The sequence below is a fragment of the Gigantopelta aegis genome, chromosome 5 (assembly GCF_016097555.1).
Source record: "Gigantopelta aegis isolate Gae_Host chromosome 5, Gae_host_genome, whole genome shotgun sequence".
In the NCBI taxonomy this organism is placed as follows: Eukaryota; Metazoa; Mollusca; class Gastropoda; order Neomphalida; family Peltospiridae; genus Gigantopelta; species Gigantopelta aegis.
Window position 1 is genome coordinate 34235780 of NC_054703.1, and position 23797 is coordinate 34259576.

Here is a 23797-nt window from a genome sequence, read left to right on the forward strand (position 1 = left end):
GACATAAGTAGCTATGGCTATCTATATATATATATAATTACAAACTTTCCGATTTTATACGATTTACTGTATTCTGATTGGTTGACGTCACTAAAAAACCAAGCGTTATCCTTCCATAAACCTCATAAAAATACGTCATCACGGAAGACCAAGATCGATTGGAACTATTTTTAGCTGGATGGGCGAGAAGCCCAATGACCCAGTTCGGTGATCGTTTTAAAAATAGAACAAGGAAGTGACCTGTTTTCTCGATTAAAAAAATAAGGGATACTGGATGACATATTCATGTTATAAATAAAACAATAAAGATATATACACTGTTTTTGTTGATTCAATACTTATTTTTATTTTTAGACGGACAATTTCCAATAGTATGTATATATGTATTCCTACGCTTATTTACAGAACATGGTTGACGGTAAGAACGAAAGAAATTAGTTTTGAGTGTTTTATACCATTTGTGACTTTTATACACGATAAATTCCTAAAAAATTAGAAACAATTCTTATATATATACTCTTCAAAAGAAGAAACGCAAAACCACATTGTCGTAACATTTGGAGAATTGATTTAATTATTGAATGGTGAGTCCGATAATTACCAAATGTTGCAGGATTGTTCACAATTCACTCTAGTCCATTGTGAGTAAGTGATAGGACACACCACCAAGGTCAAGGTCATCTGGAGTCAATACCGGGTTTGGCCTCCGCGTGTGTTGACAACTGCCTGGCACCGCCTGCCCATTGAAGCAACCAGAGTACGGATGACGTCCCGGAGGATGGTGGCCCACTCGGCCTGCAAGGCTGCTGCCAGCTCGGGCAGGGTCTGGGGCTGTGGTTGTCGCTGTCGGAGGCGTCGGTCCAACTCGTCCCATAGATGCTCAATTGGGTTCAAATCCGGTGATATCGATGGCCAAGGAAGGACATTAATGTTGTTGTTCTGTAGGAAAGCCGTTGTGAGACGTGCTGTGTGAGGCCTGGCGTTGTCATGTTGGAACACTGCGTTGGCGTTGGCCATAACTGGAACGATGTGTGGCCGGAGGATCTGGTCAATGTAGCCCTGTGCATTCAGGTTGCCCTGCACGTGGATCAGGTCAGTTCTGCCAGTGTGTGAGATGGCTGCCCACACCATGACACTACCCCCGCCGAATCTGTCCACTTCCTGCACGCAGTTTGCCGCATAACGTTCACCACGACGCCTATACACGCGACATCTTCCATCATGACGTCGGAGCAGAAATCGGGACTCGTCACTGAACCACACCTGTCTCCATCGCAGTTGAGGCCATTGTCGATGAATCTGGCACCACTGCAGTCGCAGTCGACGGTGTTGTGCTGTTAAGATGACACCTCGAACTGGACGTCTGGCACGAATTCCTACCTCACGTAGGCGGTTCCGTACGGTCTGGTCGGATATCCTGCGCAAACCTGGTATTGCTGCGGCTGTGGAGGTGGCAGTAGTCAATCGTTCCCGAAGGTGGCGTACCCGGATGTAGCGGTCCTGCCCGGGGGTAGTGACCCGTGGTCGACCGGATCTAGGGAGGTCACGTGTTGATCCATGTTGCTGGTAACGGTCCCACAGTCTGGAGATGGTGCTTGGGGACACATGGAATGCCCTGGCAACGGCCGTTCTGGATTCGCCTGCGTCTAGTCGGCCGATGGCATTGTTTCTCTGCGGTTCACTGAGATGTGGCATGTCCTGGATTGTCAACTGTCGGCCAGATACAGAGGCCAGGCAAGCGAACACCCTGCACTTTTATACTGTCGGTGTTCATGTTGCACGTGCAGACAACGCACGTGCAGTGGTGACATGGTTTGCACGTGGCTGCGTTTTTGCGAATATTCACATTTTGGAACTTTATTGTAACAGTAGCTGCGTTTTATCGAATGTAACCGTGGGAATGTGTTTGGGACATGCAATGACCTTATATTCACAAAGCATGAACCGGTAGGAAACATAAAATCGGAGTTATAACCCATTTGTACCCTTTTGCGTTTCTTTTTTTGAAGAGTATATATAGGAGAGAATACTACATGAGATGCCGCTAGATAAAATTTATATTTCAAAGAGTTGTTTTGAAACGTATCTAACGAACACGAATGTAGTGTTATATTTCTTAGACATACACAAACGTACGCACGCACACGCACACATACGCATGCACGCACACACACATACACACAAACACACACACACACACACAGACACACACACACACACACACACACACACATGCCCCCCCACACATACACACACACACCAAACCCTAACCCCCCAGACCCCCCCCAAAAAAAAACCCCCAAAAACAAACCCCACCAACCAACCAAGAAAAATACTCCCAAACCCCCAAACAAACAACACCAAAACAACCAAGGTTTAAAACTAATACAAACATCTTTTTCAGTGAAAGTTAGTTACCTCTCTTGCGTTCACTTATACGTCACAAAACTATCAATTTCTATCGCGCCTATTTCATTGGATGGTGAAAAACCGACCCAGACATTAGTATTTGAAATCCTGCTGAACGTTATCGTAGTAATTTTTGAACCTTACCACAACCGTAGCACTTACATCGGTTCTCGGAGCCTACTTACAACATACTATAACGCGTGAGACGTAGTCCATTCATTCATTAATTCTTCTTCTTCTGCTTCTCCAGTGTTTATACAGCCCAGCCATGTTTGCTAACTTGGACGTGTTATTAAAAAAATTGGGTTAACAGGTAGAAAACGAAAAGAAGCGAAAAGGTCGCTAAACTGTACAGTGGGAACGTAAAACGCCCACCCGTGGGAAAACACATGTTGCCAGCTTCATCCCAGACCGAGTTTAACCAGCCTCGGTGGTGTAGTGGTTAAGCCACTGGTCTTTAGGCTGGTAGGTACTGGGTTCACATCCCGGTACCGGCTCCGTCCAGAGCGAGTTTTAACGACTCAATGGGTAGCTGTAAAACTATTTGTTGTCAAACATTTGGTAATTTTGACATATAGTCTTAGAGAGAATACCGCTACATTTTTTTCATTAGTAGCAAGGGATCGTTTATATGTAACATCCCACAGACAAGACAGCACATACCACGACCTTTGATATACCAGTCGTGTTGCAAACCATCGGTTAATATAGATATATATAAGACCACTACACCGACTTCTCTCTCACTAACCAAGAAGAACTAACCTCTAACCCACTGTCCTGGACAGACAGCCCACATAGCTGAGGTGTGTGCCCAGGACAGCGTGCTTGAACCTTATTAGCGAGCAGTGCTCCACGACTGCATTATTGAACAGCACATGAAAGAAAAGGAATGAGAGAGAGAGAGAGAGAGAGAGAGAGAGAGAGAGAGAGAGAGAGAGAGAGAGAGAGAGAGAGAGAGAGAGAGAGAGAGAGAGAGAGAGGCAGACAGACAGAGAGACGGGGAGACAGAACGAGAGAGACAGATAGGGACAAAAAGAGAGGGAGGGAGGGAGAGACAGAGAGACAGACAGACAGAGACAGAGAGACAGAGAGACAGGGAGACAGAATGTATGTATGCAGTGGCTTTCACCTTTCATGTTCTAGATGTACAACCGACAACCACCAGTCTGTAACAGTATGAATTCTAGGGCGTGTTTTAACCAGAAGAACAACAACATTGAAAAATCAAAAAATGTTTCTACTGTCGTGTAAAATAATGCAGGGATGATATAAAGCAGACGATCAAACATTTGTAATCTTGAAAAAGTCACGTCTGAATTTTCACTCATTTCGTTCTGTCGATATAACAGACAACATAGGACATTCTGTAATGGATGTCCTTATGGGACTTCCTTTATGGGAAAAAAACATCAATCCCCCATAACTCCTCTTTCAGAACCGCCTTAAATTCTGTATATCTTTTTCTTCCTGAAGAAGAAAAAACAATGTAACTTTTATGCTAATACGAAGGTCATTGTCATATTATTGGCTTGCTCGGATCCATTGAGGTATTTTTGGCGGCCATTTTGTTTACTTTGCGACATGTCGTAAACAGTGCCGTAAACACCGCCAAGGCTTCTTCTGCCCAGTAAGACTTGACCTTGCGGGTTTGCTGTCCTCTCTCTCTCGACATTGAGGCGAAGAGGTATTTGATGTGTAAGCGCTGCTGCAACACAGTAGCAGATGCAAAACGAAAAAAAAAAAAAAAAAAAAAAAAAAGTTCAGCGTGCAGAGGACAAAAAGCATTACAGTACGAAGCGGAAGTCGTCTGCTATTTTCTGCTCAGATCTGTTGTGTTTTTCTCACTGGACGTAACACGATTTTCTTGCTAGGCGCAATGTTGAGCTTTTCCAAAGGTAATTATATTAATATAATTTTCTTCCGAAGGCGATATTAATGATACTAATAGTAATTGTCATTATAATAGTTATTATTTATTTATTTATTTATTTTTAATCCCACTGCCCCCTTTCATTTTACTCCTTTGAATTCCATCTGATTTCTTCCCGATCTGGCAACTCCTCATATCTTTCAACTTCTTTCGCTGTCCACCTTCACGTCCCAGTCTCTCCAACCGCGACTGGTGCTTGTCTCTTGTGGCTGTCCATGCCACAAACCTGTCATTCCCTGTCAGCTTTTAGCTTAGTCTGACCACTTCGGCGAGTGTTCAGTAGTTACTTCTGACATTGTTAAGAGGCACTTGTAACTACCTACTATGCTCCCCTACTACAGGCGGTCGTTAGTTAGTGCCGTGGGTCATTATAATAATTATTAACAAAAATGGTTTTAGCCGTTAATTCATATACTGAACTGAACTGAACTGAACTGAACTGAACTTTATTTACACTCTGGCCGTAATTCAACGGCATATGAGGTACATTGTAAACATATAAATAAATAAATAAATAAATGACAAGATGGCACATTCGTCATAATAATGATGGACATCAGATATTCAAACGTGTAAAAAAACAAACAAAAAACAAACAAAAAAAAACCCCAACAACAACAACAAAAAACAAGTGTATATCTTGCAATGTACATACCAAGTTTAAATGATATTCACTTCTTAGTCACTATATCATTTTCCATAGGGAACTCCCAACAATTGGAGAGGCCAGTAATATATTAATTTGAGGGGGCGGGATGTAACCCAGCGCCTGATGCGCGGACGATCTAAGATCTAAGATCAGTCTCCGCCGTGGGCCCCTTGGGCTATCTCTAGTTCCAACCAGTGCACCACGAATGGTATATCAAACTCTGTGGCATGTGGTATCCTGTCTGTAGGATTTTACATATAAAAAATAACTTGCTACTAATGGAGAAATATAGCGGATTTGGTCTCTAAGACTATATGTCAAAATTACCAAATATTTGACATCCAATAGCCGATGATTAATATATCAATGTGCTCTAGTGGTGTGGTTAAACAACCAAGCTAGCTTTTCCAACAGGATGTTTTTGGGTGTGTGTGTGGGGGTGTGTGTGAGGGTGTGTGTATGAGTCGACAATGTATTATCTTCAGATGTTGGTGTGAAAGGTCGTCCCCACGCTCCCAACATCTATGATTTCATTATGTTGGCAGTCTTTATTGTAATAAATGTAATCAGATACATCCCCTTATAGAATTGTTAAGAGCAGAAGTTTTGAACCCACGCTGGGGAGGGTTGGGAGTGAGTGGGTATGTATCCGAATCGTGCTATTCGCCAAAACCATCATCACTATAGCACACGACAGACAATAATACAAACAGAAACCAAACAGCTGTATAGTGAGTTATAATATACAATAATACAAACAGAAACCAAACAGCTGTATAGTGAGTTATAATATACAATAATACAAACAGAAACCAAACAGCTGTATAGTGAGTTATAATATACAATTTACGTTAAAGTTATGACAAAACACATTTGTGCATGAGATGATTCACTGAGATGGGCGTATTGTAGATAGAATATGACGCCATTGTCATATGGATAACATGTCCAAAAAAATCCACAATGTCAATTTTCTTGTATTTTTTATGACCAACTGTGATTACAGTAAATGCATAATAATAAAGATGACAATAAGTTAAAATATAATAATGATCACGCCGTGTAAGTATGTATACCGGGTAGCAAACGAAAAGGCACATTTTAAACTACTAGTCTACTATTTAGAGTTTTTTAAATAATTATTTTTCGACACTTGGTTGAGATATAGATAGATAGATAGATAGATAGACATATAGTTTATTAAAGTCTCACCTCATTACAACAGAATAAAATTTAGCATATAAATACAAGCAATATTAATTATAAAATTGCAATGAGCCCCTATATTGAGTTATGGGAGACTATTCGCTAAAAGTATCTAAAAGACAAATAAAGTAAACAATCCAATATAGTACAGTTAAAACAATGGCAGCAAAAATAAAAGAATAAGATATATACTGTTAAAATATTATACATAAATCATTTCATTGTTTATACAAGGGATTTTCGATATTTAAGAATGCTATGGCAGGTTTTGGCAGCTGAGATACAAATATCGGGACAGGACAAGATAAAACACAATTTCTGCATGTCGGTGCAGTCGTCATAACTAAAAGTAAAGTTATACAGTGTGTTAGTAGCTCTAACGGTATGCCAGCATATACTGGACACTTAAGCAGTACGTGACACTCGTTTTCAATGTGGTTAAACAACTAAAACATGTCCTTTCTTCCAGCGGTGTATTATTTTATCGACCAGATTCAACTTTCAGTGGAGCAACTCCGCATGTAAACTTAGCGAGTGCACTTCTTTGGTATCGAAGCATAAACCTGGTGATACAGGGCTCTACTTTATAAACATCTTTAAAACAACAATGAATTCGTAATTTATTGCCCCCCCTCTCCCCCCCCCCCCCCCAACCTCTGTTCTGCCGTGTGGTTCCATTAATGCTTGTTTCAATTCTGTTAACAAATTCCTCCTTAATTCTACCCTGCACCTTGTTGACTACATACGTTTTACTATATCTGCTCTCTAAAATTTTAAAGGCTGTTTGTTTAACGACACCACTAGAGCACATTGATTTACTAATCATCGTCAATTGGATGTCAAACATTTGGTAATTTTGACATATAGTCTTAGAGGAAACCCGCTACATTTTTTTCCCATTATTAGCAAGGGATCTTTTATACGCACTATCCCACAGACAGGATAGCACATACCACGGCCTTTGATATACCAGTCGTGATGCACTGGCTGAAATGAGAAATAGCCCAATGGGCCCGCCGACGGGATTCTATCCCAGAATTAATAATGCTGCAATAATATAGATTGCATTGTATTCAGTGATCGGCGTCGGTGGCGTCGTGGTTAGGCCATCGGTCTACAGGCTGGTAGGTACTGGGTTCGGATCCCAGTCGAGGCATGGGGTTTTTAATCCAGATACCGACTCCAAACCCTGAGTGAGTGCTCCGCAAGGCTCAATGGGTAGGTGTAAACCACTTGCACCGACCAGTGATCCATAACTGGTTCAACAAAGGCCATGGTTTGTGCTATCCTGCCTGTGGAAAGCGCAAATAAAAGATCCCTTGCTGCCTGTCGTAAAAAAGAGTAGCCTATGTGGCGACGCGGGTTTCCTCTAAAACCCCCAGTGTCAGAATGACCATATGTTTGACGTCCAATAGCCAATGATAAGATAAAAAATCAATGTGCTCTAGTGGCGTCGTTAAATAAAACAAACTTTACTTTTTGTATTCAGTGATTAGTGGGCGATGTATCGCTCCTGGCCTTGTCGTTTGGCTTCTGACCAGCTACCTCGAACTAGAAAGCTCAAAGTCAACATACCTTTACGTATATCGTGACGTTGTTATTACATGTCATGTGACTGGCATTCTTTAGTTTGCCAAGACTGGGGTATACTGGTGTTTATTATATAACATTTAGTGAAATATCTTAAAATATCAGTGAAATAAAAGTGTTATCAGTCACTTGTTTAGTTATTTATACAATAAATAGAAAATTTCATGTTTGTTTTTTTGTCAAATATGATTTATATCTTATCTCGTGAAGTTTGCAATCATATCACACTCGTCTCACAAGCGCAACCCGTGAGATATGATTGCAAACTTCACTCGATGAGATATAAATCATATTTGACAAAAACATGAAATATGAGTGAGAATAGAGAGAAAGAGAGAGAGAGAGAGAGAGAGAGAGAGAGAGAGAGAGAGAGAGAGAGAGAGAGAGAGAGAGAGAGAGAGAGAGAGAGAGAGAGAGAGGGGGGGGGGGGAGTAGAGAGGGAAGGAGAGAGGTGGAGGGAAAGGGACAGAAAGAGAGAGGGGTGGAGCGTGAGGTAGTGAAAAATAATGAGAACAACATCAATATCGTCATCATCATCACTATAATCACCATCATCATCACCACCATCATCATCACCATCATCACCATCACCATCATCACCACCATCATCATCACCACCACCATCATCATCATCACCATCATGAATGTCATTATAACCATCCTCATCGTCATCATCATGATGATCATCATTAATCACACCACTATTATCAGCAGCAGCAGCAGCAGCAACATCTTCATTTCAACTTACTTGCGTGCTTATGTCCAATTAAGGTTCAAGCATGCTATCCTGGGCACACACCTCAGCAATCTAATCTGTGTGTCCAGAACAGAAGGTTAGTGGTTAGTTGTTAGAGAGAGAGAGAGAAAGAAGAGGGCGTAGTGATCTTACACCTATCCACTGAGTCGTTAAAACTCGCTCTAAGAGGGAGCCAGTAACGGGCTGCGAACCCTGTACCTACGAGCCTTATGTCCGATGGCTTAACCACGACACCGCTGAGGCCGGTAGCAGCAATGGCAATAACAGCAGCAGCATCATTATCGCAATTATCACTGGATGTAATAGTCTAAATCCATGAACTTTAAATCCGTCTGAAATCTGTACACCGCGTGCTAGGCCGCACGTCATAATCCTGTCTTATCCGTGTTACGTCGCGTTTATATCATTGCAACTATCACTAATCTCTGGACATCGGATTAACAAACGGTCATCTGTTTACGTTACCTATTAACATCGTCATCGTGATGTAAACGTACGAGTCAAATACCGGTACTTATGTCAGGTGTGTAATAACTTGCTGAGAGAAGTCACCTTTTGTTGCGTGGCTCATAGATATGTAATCGTGATCGTTGAGATCAGATGGAAAGGGAGAGAGAGAGAGAGAGAGAGAGAGAGAGAGAGAGAGAGAGAGAGAGAGAGAGAGAGAGAGAGAGAGAGAGAGAGAGAGAGAGAGAGAGAGAGAGAGAGAGAGAGAGAGAGAGAGAGAGAGAGAGGGGGAGGGAGGGAGGGAGGGAGGGAGTGGAGGGAGGGAGGGAGGGAGGGAGAGAGAGAGAGGGAAGGGAGGAAGGGAGAGACAGAGAGGGGAGGGAGGAAGGGAGAGACAGAGGGGGAGGGAGAGAAAGAGATAGAGAGACAGGGGGAGAGAGCGAGAGAGAGAGAGAGAGAGAGAGAGAGAGAGAGAGAGAGAGAGAGAGAGAGAGAGAGAGGGAGGGAGGGAGAGACAGAGAGGGAAGGGAGGAAGGGAGAGACAGAGAGGGGAGGGAGGAAGGGAGAGACAGAGGGGGAGGGAGAGAAAGAGATAGAGAGACAGGGGGATAGAGCGAGAGAGAGAGAGAGAGAGAGAGGGACAGGGGGAGGAATGGAGATAGAGAGACAGACAAGGAGGAAGAGAGGGAGGGAGAGAGAGAGAGAGATGGAGGAAGGAAGGGAGATACATATAGAAAGGGGGGAGGGAGAGAGAGAGGGAGGAAGAGAGAGAGAGAGAGAGAGAGAGAGAGAGAGAGAGAGAGAGAGAGATCATAGGAAAACATCAACACTTACATAATATACTATTATAAAATATTATTATATAGTTAACTCGTGACCTTACTGTTTGAATTTTAATAAAGATTTTCAACATACGTTATGGTTTTTTCCCCGTCAAGATTCTTGTTTACGTTGTTTAGCAACCCATTACAATTTTGATATTCTTTACTCAGTTGATCAGATTAATAAAGGATTCGATTAATTTTAAAAAAAGAAAAAGGAAGGAATGTTTTATTTAACAACGAACTCAACACATTCTAATTATAGTTAAATAACGTCGGACATATGGTTAAGGACCACACAGATATTAAGAGAGGAAACCCGCTGCCGCCACGCAGTGTGCTACTCTTTCAGATTAGTAGCAAGGTATCTTTTATATGCAGCATCCCACAGACATAACAGTACATACCACAGCCTGTGTTCCACCGCTGGCTGAAACCAGAAATAGCCCACCGTTGACCGACAATTCTGGAGGAAGTGATGACATCTTGGAAATCAGAATCTGTATCATAATTAACGTTAAAATAAAGTTAAAGATTGTTTTGTTTAACGACACCACTAGAGCATATTGATTTATTAATAATCGTGTATTGGATGTCACACATTTGGTAATTTGACATATCGTCTTACAGAGGAATACCCATAATTTTTTTTATTAGTAGCAAGGGTTCTTTTATATGCACCATCCCACAGACAGGATAGCACATACCACAACCTTTGATTTACCAGTCGCGGTATTTTGGCTGGAACTAGAAATAGCGCAATGGGCCCACTGGCGGGGATCGATCCTAGACTGACCGCATATCAGACGAGCGCTTTACCACTGGACTACGTCCCATGACACTTATGCCTTTGAGGATGCACCTTTAACACGACACAAATATTCCAGAGACTGCAGCTTTAAAGAAACATTATAATTAAGTGCAGGTCATGCACACTCAGAGGACAAAGGTAAAGAGGATTAGTAAGACAAAGGCGCGGTATTTCCTGATGGATAGGTCAAGTCTCTGTGTCGACAGGTCACCCGTCTAACACTGCTGCTCCTGTTCAAACGCTATCATCACTATACTACTTACCAAACTGTACTCGCGACCCCTAGTTTTACGGTGACAAAAAAACCTACCAGTATTTACTACAGCAGGCTGGGAAGGAAACGAATGGGTGGGGTAGGGGTGGGGGGTGGGGTGGGGGAGGGGGTACTGTGCCCCCACTCGAGGACGAAAATGTACCTGTTTTGTCCTTTCTATAAATAAAAATAAGGCTCATGCCTCCCCCAGTAGAGGCTATAACTCCCCCCCCCCCCCAATTAGAGACTGTTCCCCCTCCTCCACACTCCACTCCACGCAATCTAATTAAAATTAGCTCCACTGGTTAATTACTATTACATGTGGATCTAACAGCAGCCCGTTGGAGCTCATGTCCAGTTTACCTTTCATTCGACCAATCAAAACCTTACTTGCAAAATCATGCCAGTGATTTGAAAAGAATTCGGGATTATGCCGAGGTATACGAAATGATTCGGGTGAAGTACGAAGTATGCCGGAAACTAATTTCAATATAAAATGTTATATAAAATTCGTTTCAAGACGAAAAAACCCAAAAAAACCCCAAAACAAAACAACAACCCGTGATGGTATAGCCATAAAATCAGTTTTAACTAGTATACAATCCAGAGTTTATTACTGCACTTACCCCCCTGTTTTTTCAATGTTGAAATAGACCAACACGTTCGCCTATTGCATAAATAGTCTCGCCCGATATTTTTAGAATTTGTATACTCCCGAATAAAGCTATAAAAGGCGAAGTGTAATTGGTCGATATTTAATTTGTTATTTATAGATAAAATGTCGCCTGGACATGGGGTTCCACGCAATGCTGTTAGATCTGCTGGTGAGACCAGTAGAGCTAATTTTAATCAGATTGGGTCCTACGTACCTGTGCAGGGGTTCGTAATTTAATTTAATATCGCATCGCAACTTTCAATTAAGTACTATGCCTTTTTCAAACAGTACTCCCATTCTGTCGTTTTTCTTCTTCTTTTTGGCGGTCAAATAACGTCATCAATACGTCCTTTACAAAACCGTACCCACGTTCCGTCCTTTTTGCGGTCAAATAACATCATCAATAAGTCCCCTTTTCAAACGGCACCCACACATACCATAGAATCCCGCAAAAAAAAGCAAGCCCCAAAGACCAATGTTGACCAGTGTTGACAAGACTAAACCCCGCCAAGTGCAAACCCGACCTAACAACTTCGCGTCAACTCGCAACGTGGTGGACATTTTCATCTTTCCTTTTTTTCTCTTTTTTTTTGTTCTGGCTGTGGTTTACAAACATGGTGACTTACACAGTAGAAAGAACTTCGTCTTGACCCCGTGACCCCGTGATTCCCAAACACCTGCGTAGTTGACATTCAGATGGCCGAGGTAAAGCCCGTCACGTTAAGAAACAGAGTGGGTACTTCTGTTTGAAGAAGGGTTACTTTTTCATTTTAGACCCGGAGGAATTCAAACATCACAGAATAACCTTAGTAACTGGTCATGCTTAAATGTCAGTGTTTTGTTATATCTGGCGTTTGAAATTTTGAAAGAGAATGAAAGAAAGGAATATTGTATTTAACGACACACAGGACACATTTTAATTACTGTTATATTGCGTCGGACATATGGTTAAGGACCACCGATATTATTAGAAAGGAAACCCGCTGCCGCCACTCCATGGTCTACTCTTTCTAAGTAGCAGCTAATGATATTTTATATGCAGTATCACACAGACAGGATAGTACGTACCACGGTCTTTGTTATACCAGTTGCGGAGCACTGGCTGGAATGAAAAATAGCCCAAATGGCGCACTCACGGGTATCGATCCACGACCCGACAGCGCATCAAGCAAGCGCAATACCACTCGGCTATGTCCCGCCTCCTTGAAGATTTACATTTAAAAGTGTCTCTGAAAGTATTTATAAAGTATATACGTACCTACAAACGTGTGTACGTATCTACCAAGCGCAGATCCAAGAATACGCATACGCGACGGGGTTGGGGTGATGTGGTTGGGATGCCCATAGTGCTGGAGCAAATCCACAAATTCAGGCAAAAATTATAGAGATATTTGGGCTAAATGTGCTAACCTCAGACTTTTTTACCATGTATTTCCATCATCATTCTACCCTTAAAATGAGATTTAACCAATGTAAAAATTCGTAGTGATTCGTCTGCTATAGCTGTTTGGTAGTAATGCTAATATGAATAAATATTGTTATCCAGATTCGGGCATTTTCGTTTAATTCGGGCAAAAATCAGCCTACTACCCCTACAAAAATCAGCCTACCACCCCTACAAAAATCAGCCTACCACCCCCTACAAAAATCAGCCTACCACCCCCTACTAAAATAGCCCGTACGCCTATGGATCCAAGAAGAGGGTGTTGAGGGTGCGCGTACCCCCCCCCCCCCCCCCCCCCCAGTCTCCCCGAAATTTGAAGTTGATAATTAATTTGTAAATATCTATTTCAATGCATTCGATCTATTTTAGCTATCGTCTGTTTACTGACCTCAATTCAATTAAATTAATTTAGTGTATCAGTACACTCCATGGGGCAGCATACTATATAATGAACATACAAACACGTAATAACGCAATGTACATCAAGTTACAAATACGTTTTTTTTTAACTTTGACAAATTCTTGTTATTTGTACCACTGTTTTATAAAATATAACTCATCAGTGGTGTTGGCAACACAATTCATTGGTGGCTTCAGAGAGAGAAAACTGAAGTCCCGTGATCGCCTACCCCTACCCCGTTTTAAGTGCTCTTTTGAATGACTTAAAACAAAAACAAAAAACAAACAACAACAACCCAACCCCACCTGAATACGCGTCTCTGAGCATCTTTATTAAACAAATTTCAGGGAATATATCCCCGAACCCTCTACAGATCTCGTTCTCTTTGGAAGCTCGGATCATTTTCCTCATTTGTAATCCTCCCTTTACAAAATGTTGTACCCACCCATGCACCATTACCATTCAACTACAATATTTATTTATTTATTTTTATTTTGTTTTCAGAATGTATTTCACTAGCGCCTCCTGGCGACGACGACCTCTACCTCAGCACGAACAACGTCACGCACGGGACCGTCGTGTCGATCGCGTGTAAGAAGTTCGGACACCGACTGGTTGGTCCTAGCCCGGTCAAGTGTCTGGAGACTGGTCAGTGGAACGACACCGCAGAATCAGTCTGCAAATGTAAGTCAAACTGGCCTCAGACCACAATTAATTTCGCTATATGTTTCTATATAGCCTTAGTGGCTATAACATTTTTATTAATATCAGCAGGCCCGTGAAGTTTTGTATGTACCTTTGCCTGCATGGGGGACACATACCCTGAAAAGGACAACCCCTGTTGTCCAGCTCTTTCTCCCAGCATATTGGTTTAAACAGACACACCCTCTAAACCAGGCCGGAGTACACCCATTTTACACAAAAAGCACTACTTTTGCATGGGCCGGAATTACCACAAACAAGTCTTCAATGTCAACAAGTTACACATGTTTACAAACTACATGCTATCCCCTGTCACTTCAGTCAAACAGTTGCCACTTCATAGCTGTCTGCCATGAAATAATCACAGTCAAACAGCAGACTACTTGCGCGGTGAAACTTCCGGATTTTGGACAACCAAATGGGAAGATAACTGTAATCTGAGGCCAACTGTGTATTGTGGGAGGGGGAGGGGAGAAGGGGGGTTAGTGTGTGCATGTTTGTAGTGATCTTTCTAGTTATTTAGCTAGCTGATGCGCCAGAGACATGAGAATTGATTAGAGAGAGAGGAGAGAGAGAGAGAGAGAGAGAGAGAGAGAGAGAGAGAGAGAGAGAGAGAGAGAGAGAGAGAGAGAGAGAGAGAGAGAGAGAGAGAGAGAGATAATCAGTGATATTTAATTCGGATGAACTTACCTTAGTTTGACAACCAATAGCCGATGTATTTTTCCAGCTGGGGTGTCATTCATTCATTGTGGTTAGGGAATTACTACAGTAGCTCAAACATGATGATTTAAGGTTATTATGGTTATTACTATTATTTTTGCTTTATTCTGAAATTAGCTGTACAGGGCAGCACATGCCACGTGTTTTTCTCTTTGCAGGGACCTGGGAGTTGACGACGCACGAGAAAGTGGTGCTGGGCACGTCAATAGCCGCCGGCGCCTTCATCATCGTCTGCATCATCACCATCCTCATCGCCTACTGCTGCTGTTTCAGAAAACGCAAAACAGAGGAACCCAAGTAAGCTTTTATAGACACTAGTCACGGAGGAATAGATATGTACCCTCCTTCCCTCCCTCCTCTCTCCCTCTCTGTCTCTCTCTCTCTCTCTCTCTCTCTCTCTCTCTCTCTCTCTCTCTCTCTCTCTCTCTCTCTCTCTCTCTCTCTCTCTCTCTCTCTCTCTCTCTCTCTCTCTCTCTATATATATATATATATATATATATATATCCCTCCCTCCCTCTCCCTCACTCTCTCCCTCCTTCCATCCCTACATCCCCCTCTCTCTCTCTTGTGTTTTTCCTTGTTTTGTTTTCTCTGTCACACACAGGGAGAGGGGGAGATATATATGAATTGAAAAACGACTACCCCTTTCTCTAGACATTGTAAAAGCCCCACAAGAATACAAACCTGGCCTAAAAAAAGAACCCCCACAATCCGTGGCTTTATATAGATTAGATTCGGCCGTCCTCGCAATGCACTTGCTATTTACAAAGCGAACAGAATGAGTCGAAAATAAACATTTAAAAAGTCATTCTCTTCGACTTACAGACTTGTAACCTTTAAACAACACTTGTTACCAAGGTGCGGAACTGTTCCATTCTTAACACTGGGGTATTGATGACGGCGTTGTTTGACGTATGGGGACGTTGTTGTTTTTTCAACCAGGACAAATAAAAAGAAAAATGCTTCGCGGTCCGACATTTTTAAAAATAGCTTGCTATTTGATTCAACGATTCAGTGGCGTTCCTCACCTTCGGTTTGTTTGGAAGGCCAAACATACTTGTCACTTTCGTATCCAGGGAACAACGACTTTTTGTTGTTGTGTAATTTCTTTTGTTATGTTTTGTGCAAGGCTGTGTGCGATGGGCTTACTATTGAATTCTGGAGGGCATAATAACATCTAGGAAGACGTGTTCCTCCCTCGCTGGAAGAAAATAGTTAAAGAGTCCCTTATTACTGATGGAAACAGTGGCGGATCCAGAAAATCCATTTGGGGTGGGGGTGGGGGCAGTGCATGAGGTGGAATGCCAAGGGAATTTTGGGGGAGGTTTGGAGGGGGATCGTAAAAAAAGAAAATTAATATATAATAAAATTATAACTATTGCAATAACTGTTATTATATAATAAAAAAAAAAAATTGGGGGGGGGGGGCGGGCTCCTGGGCCCTCCTAGATCCGCCTCTGGGAAACATGTAGCGGGTTTCTTCTATAAGACTATAATATGTCAAAACAGCTGATGAGTAATAAATCAATGTGCTCTTGTGGTGTTGTTAAACAAACAACCTATAATTTTTTTCCTTAACGTTTAACGAGTTTAATATACAATCTTGAGAGTAGACGTATGGAGAAAATAGTTTACTCGAGTGAAAGAAAGTTTGTTTTGTTTAACGACACCACTAGAGAACATTGATTTATTAATCATCGCCTATTGGATGTCAAACATATGGTCATTTTAACACAGTCATAGAGATGAAACCCGCTACATTTTTCCATTAGTAGCAAGGGATCTTTTATATGCACCATCCCACAGACAGGATAGAACATACCACGGCCTTTGATATATATACCAGTCGTGGTGCACTGGCTAGAGCGAGAAATTTATTGGAGTATTAAAAAGAATTTGCTCTGAAAAATATTAAAAGGCACATTCCTGAGTTTGCTGCATTGTAAGATGTTTTTGACTAATAAAATATTTCTACGATTAAACTTACATATTAAATATAGTTTCTTGTTTAGAATATCAGTGTCTGTATATTCAATGTGTTTCTGGTCGTCTTAATATTTCTAAAAAGCCCAAACTGGATTTTTTCCTCAAATATTTTCTTACGTACGAAAAAAGTATATTTTAGGATATAAAATGAAATTTAACCTAGTACAAATATTAGAACGATCAGAAACACGTTTAATATACAGCCACTAATATTTTATGCAGAAAAATATATTTGATATGTAATTATAATAGTTAAAAAGTCTCTGTTAATTGATAACATCTTAAAAATTGCAGCAAACTCAGAAAGTACAAGAATAAAGTTTAACTTTCCAACAGTAAATCCCTTGTCACACTACTACTAACCAACATTCCTTCTGCTCCAAGTTACACGGTTTGCGTTTTGTCTTGTTATATTTGCAGAGGATTTGGTTCCGTGTACGCAGAAGACAGAGTTAAGTCCCCTAGCAACAATTACGACCCCTACGGACCGCCGATAGTGGAAGGCGGACCTGGAATATACCCGGATGCTTATTACGCTTATCAAGAGTAAGTGATGACGTCACAATTCTTTAGTGGTAGTTAAGTTTACATTTTTAAATGGGACAAACCGAATATATACCGTGGAATATACCCGAATGCTAATTATGCTTACAAAAGAATACGTGATGACGTCATAATTATTTAATAGCCAGTAGTAGCCAGGTTTACATTTTTGAATGGAACAAACCGAATAATTCTGTAGAATATATCCGGATGCTTATTATGCTTAACAGGAGTAAGTGATGACGTCATACTTATTTTAAATGGGACAACCCATATATGAAAATGCACGGGTTTTCTTTACCCGTTCTATATAAATAAAAATAAACATCTGGCTTGTGTCCCCATTGGAGACCGTGCCCCCTGCTCGAGATGTCTCCTATAAGCCTGTATATTTTAAAACGTATCCAACGCACTTTCATTTTGTTTTATTTGGTATGTTTTGTGACAGCTTTTTTCAGCCTCTTTGTAAGATAAATGGTATTCATCGGACGTGCATGCAGTATTCTCTGTGTAACGTATTGTGGACATAGTACTATGTACATAAAGACACTGTGCAGATTTGCTGATTTTATATCCAAGGAAACGCAGAATGTATGATTACCCGTGTGTGTATTTTCCAGTCTAACACAGAATGTATGATTAACTGTGTGTATTTACAGTCTAACGCAGACTGTATGATTCACTGTGTGTATTTTCCAGTATAACACAGACTGTATGATTAACTCTGTGTATTTTCAGTCTAACACAGACTGTATGATTCACTGTGTGTATTTTCCAGTATAACACAGACTGTATGATTAACTGTGTGTATTTCCCAGTATAACGCAGACTGTATGATTAACTATGTGTATTTTCCAATATAACGCAGACTGTATGATTAACTGTGTATTTCTCAGTATAACGCAGACTGTATGATTAACTATGTGTATTTTCCAATATAACGCAGACTGTATGATTAACTGTGTGTATTTACAGTATAACGCAGACTGTATGATTAACTGTGTGAATTTCCCAGTATAACACAGACTGTATGATTAACTGTGTGTATTTTCCAGTATAACACAGACTGTATGATTAACTGTGTGTATTTCCCAGTATAACGCAGACTGTATGATTAACTGTGTGTATTTCCCAGTATAACGCAGACTGTATGATTAACTGTGTGTATTTTCCAATATAACACAGACTGTATGATTAACTGTGTGTATTTCTCAGTATAACGCAGACTGTATGATTAACTGTGTGTATTTCTCAGTATAACACAGAATGTATGATTAACTGTGTGTATTTCTCAGTATAACACAGAATGTATGATTAACTGTGTGTATTTCTCAGTATAACACAGAATGTATGATTAACTGTGTGTATTTTCCAGTATAACGCAGACTGTATGATTAACTGTGTGAATTTCTCAGTATAACGCAGAATGTATGATTAACTGTGTGTATTTACAGTATAACACAGACTGTATGATTAACTGTGTATTTTCCAGTATAACGCAGAATGTATGATTAACTATGTGTATTTTCCAGTATAACACAGAATGTATGATTAACTGTGTGTATTTTCCGGTATAACGCAGAATGTATGATTAACTGTGTGTATTTTCCAGTATAACGCAGAATGTATGATTAACTGTGTGTATTTCCCAGTATAACGCAGACTGTATGATTCACTGTGTGTATTTCCCAGTATAACGCAGACTGTATGATTCACTGTGTGTATTTCTCAGTATAACGCAGACTGTATGATTAACTATGTGTATTTTCCAGTATAACACAGAATGTATGATTAACTATGTGTATTTTCCAGTATAACACAGAATGTATGATTAACTGTGTGTATTTTCCAGTATAACACAGAATGTATGATTCACTGTGTGTATTTCCCAGTATAACGCAGACTGTATGATTCACTGTGTGTATTTCTCAGTATAACACAGACTGTATGATTAACTATGTGTATTTTCAGTATAACACAGAATGTATGATTAACTGTGTGTATTTTCCAGTATAACACAGAATGTATGATTAACTGTGTGTATTTTCCAGTATAACACAGAATGTATGATTCAGTGTATATCACTGTGTGTATTTCCCAGTATAACGTAGACTGTATGATTAACTGTGTGTATTTTCCAGTATAACACAGAATGTATGATTCAGTGTATATCACTGTGTGTATTTCCCAGTATAACGCAGACTGTATGATTAACTGTGTGTATTTCTCAGTATAACGCAGACTGTATGATTAACTGTGTGTATTTACAGTATAACGCAGACTGTATGATTAACTGTGTGTATTTCCCAGTATAACGCAGACTGTATGATTAACTGTGTATTTCTCAGTATAACGCAGACTGTATGATTAACTATGTGTATTTCCCAATACAACGCAGACTGTATGATTAACTGTGTGTATTTACAGTATAACGCAGACTGTATGATTAACTGTGTGTATTTTCCAGTATAACGCAGAATGTATGATTAACTGTGTGTATTTTCCAGTATAACGCAGACTGTCTGGTTAACTGTGCATATTTTCCAGTCTAACGCTGACTGTATGATTAACTGTGTATTTTCCAGTATAACGCTAACTGTATTATAAACTGTGTGTATTTTGCTGGTACATGTCGTGTTATTTCAGATACCCTGACAAACAGTACCCCACGGACGTGTCCGATATCTCTGGTATTGATAGACCATGGTGAGTAAAACACCATCATAATGAATCAACATAATGAATCAAATGGGGGCGGGACGTAGCTCGGCGTTCGCTTGATATGCGGTCGGTCTAGGATTGATCCCCTTCAGTTGGTCCATTGGGCTATTTCTCGCTCCAGCCAGTGCACCACGACTGATAAATCAAAGGCCGTGGTATGTGTTATCCTGTCTGTGGAATGGTGCATATAACCGATTCCTTGTTGCTAATCAAAAAGAGAAGCCCATGAAGTGACGACAGCGGGTTTCCTCTCTCAATATCTGTGTGGTCCTTAACCATATGTCCGACACCATATAACCGTAAAATTAAAGTGAGACTTTTAAACAATTTGTTTACACATTTCATTGAAATGACCATTTCATGGAGTTGATTCATGTGCCCTTTCCCCCTTGAACCCCCCTCTAAAATATGTATTGGATCTGCCTTTGCTCCCTCGATGATTAAAGGGACATACCCTAGTTTGTAAACACCAAGGCATATGTTTTTACTATTATATCCGTTTTTGATTACTGAAATCATACTTTACTTAGATTTTATGGTTTAGATTATCCATTTCCGTACTTAGATTGTATGGTTTAGATTATCCATTTCCATACATTCGAAGTGTTTTTGGTCATCCTGGTGTTTTTAATATCACAAAATGAATTTCTCATGAATATTTTTTAAAAACGCACGTGCGTCTGAGAAGTAACAGTTATGGAGTCGAGTTTTAGTCTATTTTTAGAGACTATTTCACCATTTCAAAGTCACAGACACTTGTTGCACTCAATTGTAACTTTATCCAAACGTGTTACAGGTTTATAGATTAACTAAACTTAATGTGCATTGTTATGGGCTGAAACTAAGGTCTGTCCTTTTAAGATACATTCCTTTCTTTTGCTTTCTAATTTCAGGCTTGGCTACATTCCACGACCGAAAGTAGCGGAAGGAAGATACTATCACTGACACTGGAACCGTTCACACACAGCCTAGAGGAGCAGCTATCAAAATAAATAAAACATTCATCCATATTGTATACAGTGTGAAGCTGGAGTGCTCTCCCCTTGACAGACCACATTAAGATGATTCAGAGTGCCGTCCCTTCGACCGAGAGTCTTGCTCCGTGCATAAATGTGTGTGTACTAATGTGTGTATTGTGAAAACTAATATGAGACTGGACGAATCGGACTGTTCCGCATACAGTATAAATGTGTATATATTTGACCTTCTTAGAAGAATCGACAGAGCGGCTGTTCATTAGTAAAACAGTGAATTAGGTCAACGGCTACACGTGCGTTTTGGGCTGACTATGCGGCTATGCCACTGATTCTCCAAACTTACATTAGCGTCTGAAGCGAAGAAACAGTCAACCAAGAGGCACTGGCCCTCCAACTATGAATATTATTTGCCCCCAAATGATATGCAAAATAATATACAGCTGCCCCCACGTTTACACCCGTTGCTATCATTTTCCGACGACGCCCATATCTTTATGTAATGCACAAATGCACAGAAGTCTTTGACAAATGCACAAAAGTCTTTGACAAAGCACAGAAGCCACTGAGAAATACACAGAAGCCTCTGACAAATGAACAGAAGCCTCTGACAAATGCACAGAAGTCTGTGAAAAATGCACAGAAGCTTCTGGCAAATGCACAGAAGCCACAGAAAAATGCACAGAAGTCTTTGAAAAAAGCACAGAAGCCACTGAGAAATGCACAGAAACCTCTGACAAATGCACAGAAGTCTTTGACAAATGCACAGAAGCTTCTGGCAAATGCACATAAGCCACAGAAGAATGCACAGAAGTCTTTGGCAAATACACAGACGTCTTTGACAAATGCGCCGAAGTCTTTACAAATGCACAGAAGTCTTTAACCAGTGCATAAAAGTCTTTGACAAATGAATAGAAATCGTTGACAAATGCACAAGCCTTTGGCAGATACATGGTGTGTTGCTGAAAAACATCTAGAAACATGTTAATTATAGCAAACCGTTATACCTTCACACTCGAAAAACATTAAATTCAATATGTTGGAAAGTAGTACATTAATTGAAGCTGCCAGTGTACGGAGGTAGGTTTAGGTATGAATGCAGAACCAGAGCGAAGTGACTCGGCTACGCTGCGCCCGTCCACGTTTCGCGTGTATGAAGACAGATGTAGAAATTGAGTAATGTATTTTGTGTCTTTATGTGGAGTCCTTATAAGCTCACGGATGCACATAACTCGCGGAGTTCGTATACCGTGTTAACAGAATCGCTGACAGTTTAGCAAAGAGGTGGGCTATTTTTATACGGAGATAACTGCAGATGCTTAAAAAAGCGTGCTCCTGGGTGGAAGCATTTACTATGGGCGGATCTACAATTCATTCATTTCACTTCAACTTATTTTCGTGCTTATATCCAATTAAGGTTCAAGCACTGTTCTGGGCACACACCTCAGCTATTTGGGCTGTCTGTCCAGGACAGTGGGTTAGTTGTTAGTTGTTAGCTGTTAGTGTGAGAGAAGAGGGTATTGTAGTCTTACACTTACCCATTAAGTCGTTAAACCTCGCTCTCGGGTGGGAGCCGGTACCGGGTTGCGAACCCAGTACCTACCAGCATTACGTCCGATGGCTTAACCACGACACCACCCAGGCCGATTCTAGCATTCAATCAACTAAGTAGATGCTATAAACCATTCTCGAGTATTTTGGAGTTAAATGTACTTTAAAATGTTTTAAACGAGGGGCCTGGTACCCTCACGCCCCATTTGTCTGCACCTGTATATAATATTGGTGAAGGAAACTGCGTAACGCATGGTATGTGCGTGGACGATATAGACGGTTTGAGAGGTGGAGTCGTGAAATCACATACTTAATGCGCTATGGAACAGAAGGAATGTCCCCTCCGCCTGTTACCGATCACGGTCGGACTGCAGGTGCTCCCTTGCACCTGACAGTGCAGGCGGCCCCCACTTTCCTGTCCTGGACGGAGGAACCGACTGAGGCCGACACCTGCGCCCAGGACAGACGTGCGCTACAACAGCTTGCTCTGAATGTGCACGTTAAAACTCTCTGACCTGACCTGACCAGACCAGAAGGAACGTGAAAGTAAGTTCCAAAACGTAAAACCACTAAATCCCACTCAAACCTTACTACGCTTGTGATGCGTTGTAACGCAGAAGTAAATTCTGTGAAAACGAAAAAATATAGGCAGAATATAGTCTGAACAAGTCCGATAACGCCTAATGTACTTCCTTCTCAACGCCGTCATCGAAGATGTTTGGGCTTAACTAGTCTCCAACATTCAGACTAGGAACAGTCAGGCGCGGATTCAAGGGGTGGGTACCCATCCCTGAAAATCCCTTATTTGACGTATGGATATGACAAGTGAATAAACGCGATAACTTGATCTTTCAAATGTGTTGTTTAAGGGGGAATAACTCTTATTAACTATTTGAAGAATACGACTGCTTACAAGAGTTGTCACTCGTGTAATGCATACTAGTAGCCATATGTTCCATGAATGTTTGAGCCCGCTCCCCCTCCTATTTTTTTTTTTACAAATTTTTTAAAAATAAAAATCCTTTAAACAGTCTAACGACAACATGTCGCTAATAAAGTTATTTCGCCCTGAAAATAATTAAAGCAATATTTCTGTAAAATACGTACAGTTACTTACTTGACATATTATTCCACTCTGCATATTGGGCCACAGATCAGTGTTATTTTCGCTATATGTTTCTATATTGCCTTAGTGGCACATTTTTTCCTTATGAAGCAAGGGATA

General features: G+C 40.8%; 1 protein-coding gene across 1 annotated transcript in view; it reads left to right on the top strand.

Annotated features, from left to right (window-relative positions):
• LOC121373672 overlaps positions 1–21078 on the top strand; it is a 42031-nt gene extending 20953 nt beyond the window's left edge. The window contains exons 3-7 of the mRNA XM_041500396.1: positions 13880–14059; positions 14956–15094; positions 17204–17329; positions 19973–20032; positions 20941–21078. Of these exons, the coding sequence (XP_041356330.1) occupies positions 13880–14059; positions 14956–15094; positions 17204–17329; positions 19973–20032; positions 20941–20992 (557 nt within the window). The 3' untranslated portion in view covers positions 20993–21078. The remainder of the gene's footprint in view (positions 1–13879; positions 14060–14955; positions 15095–17203; positions 17330–19972; positions 20033–20940) is intronic.
• Positions 21079–23797: the final 2719 nt, after the last annotated feature.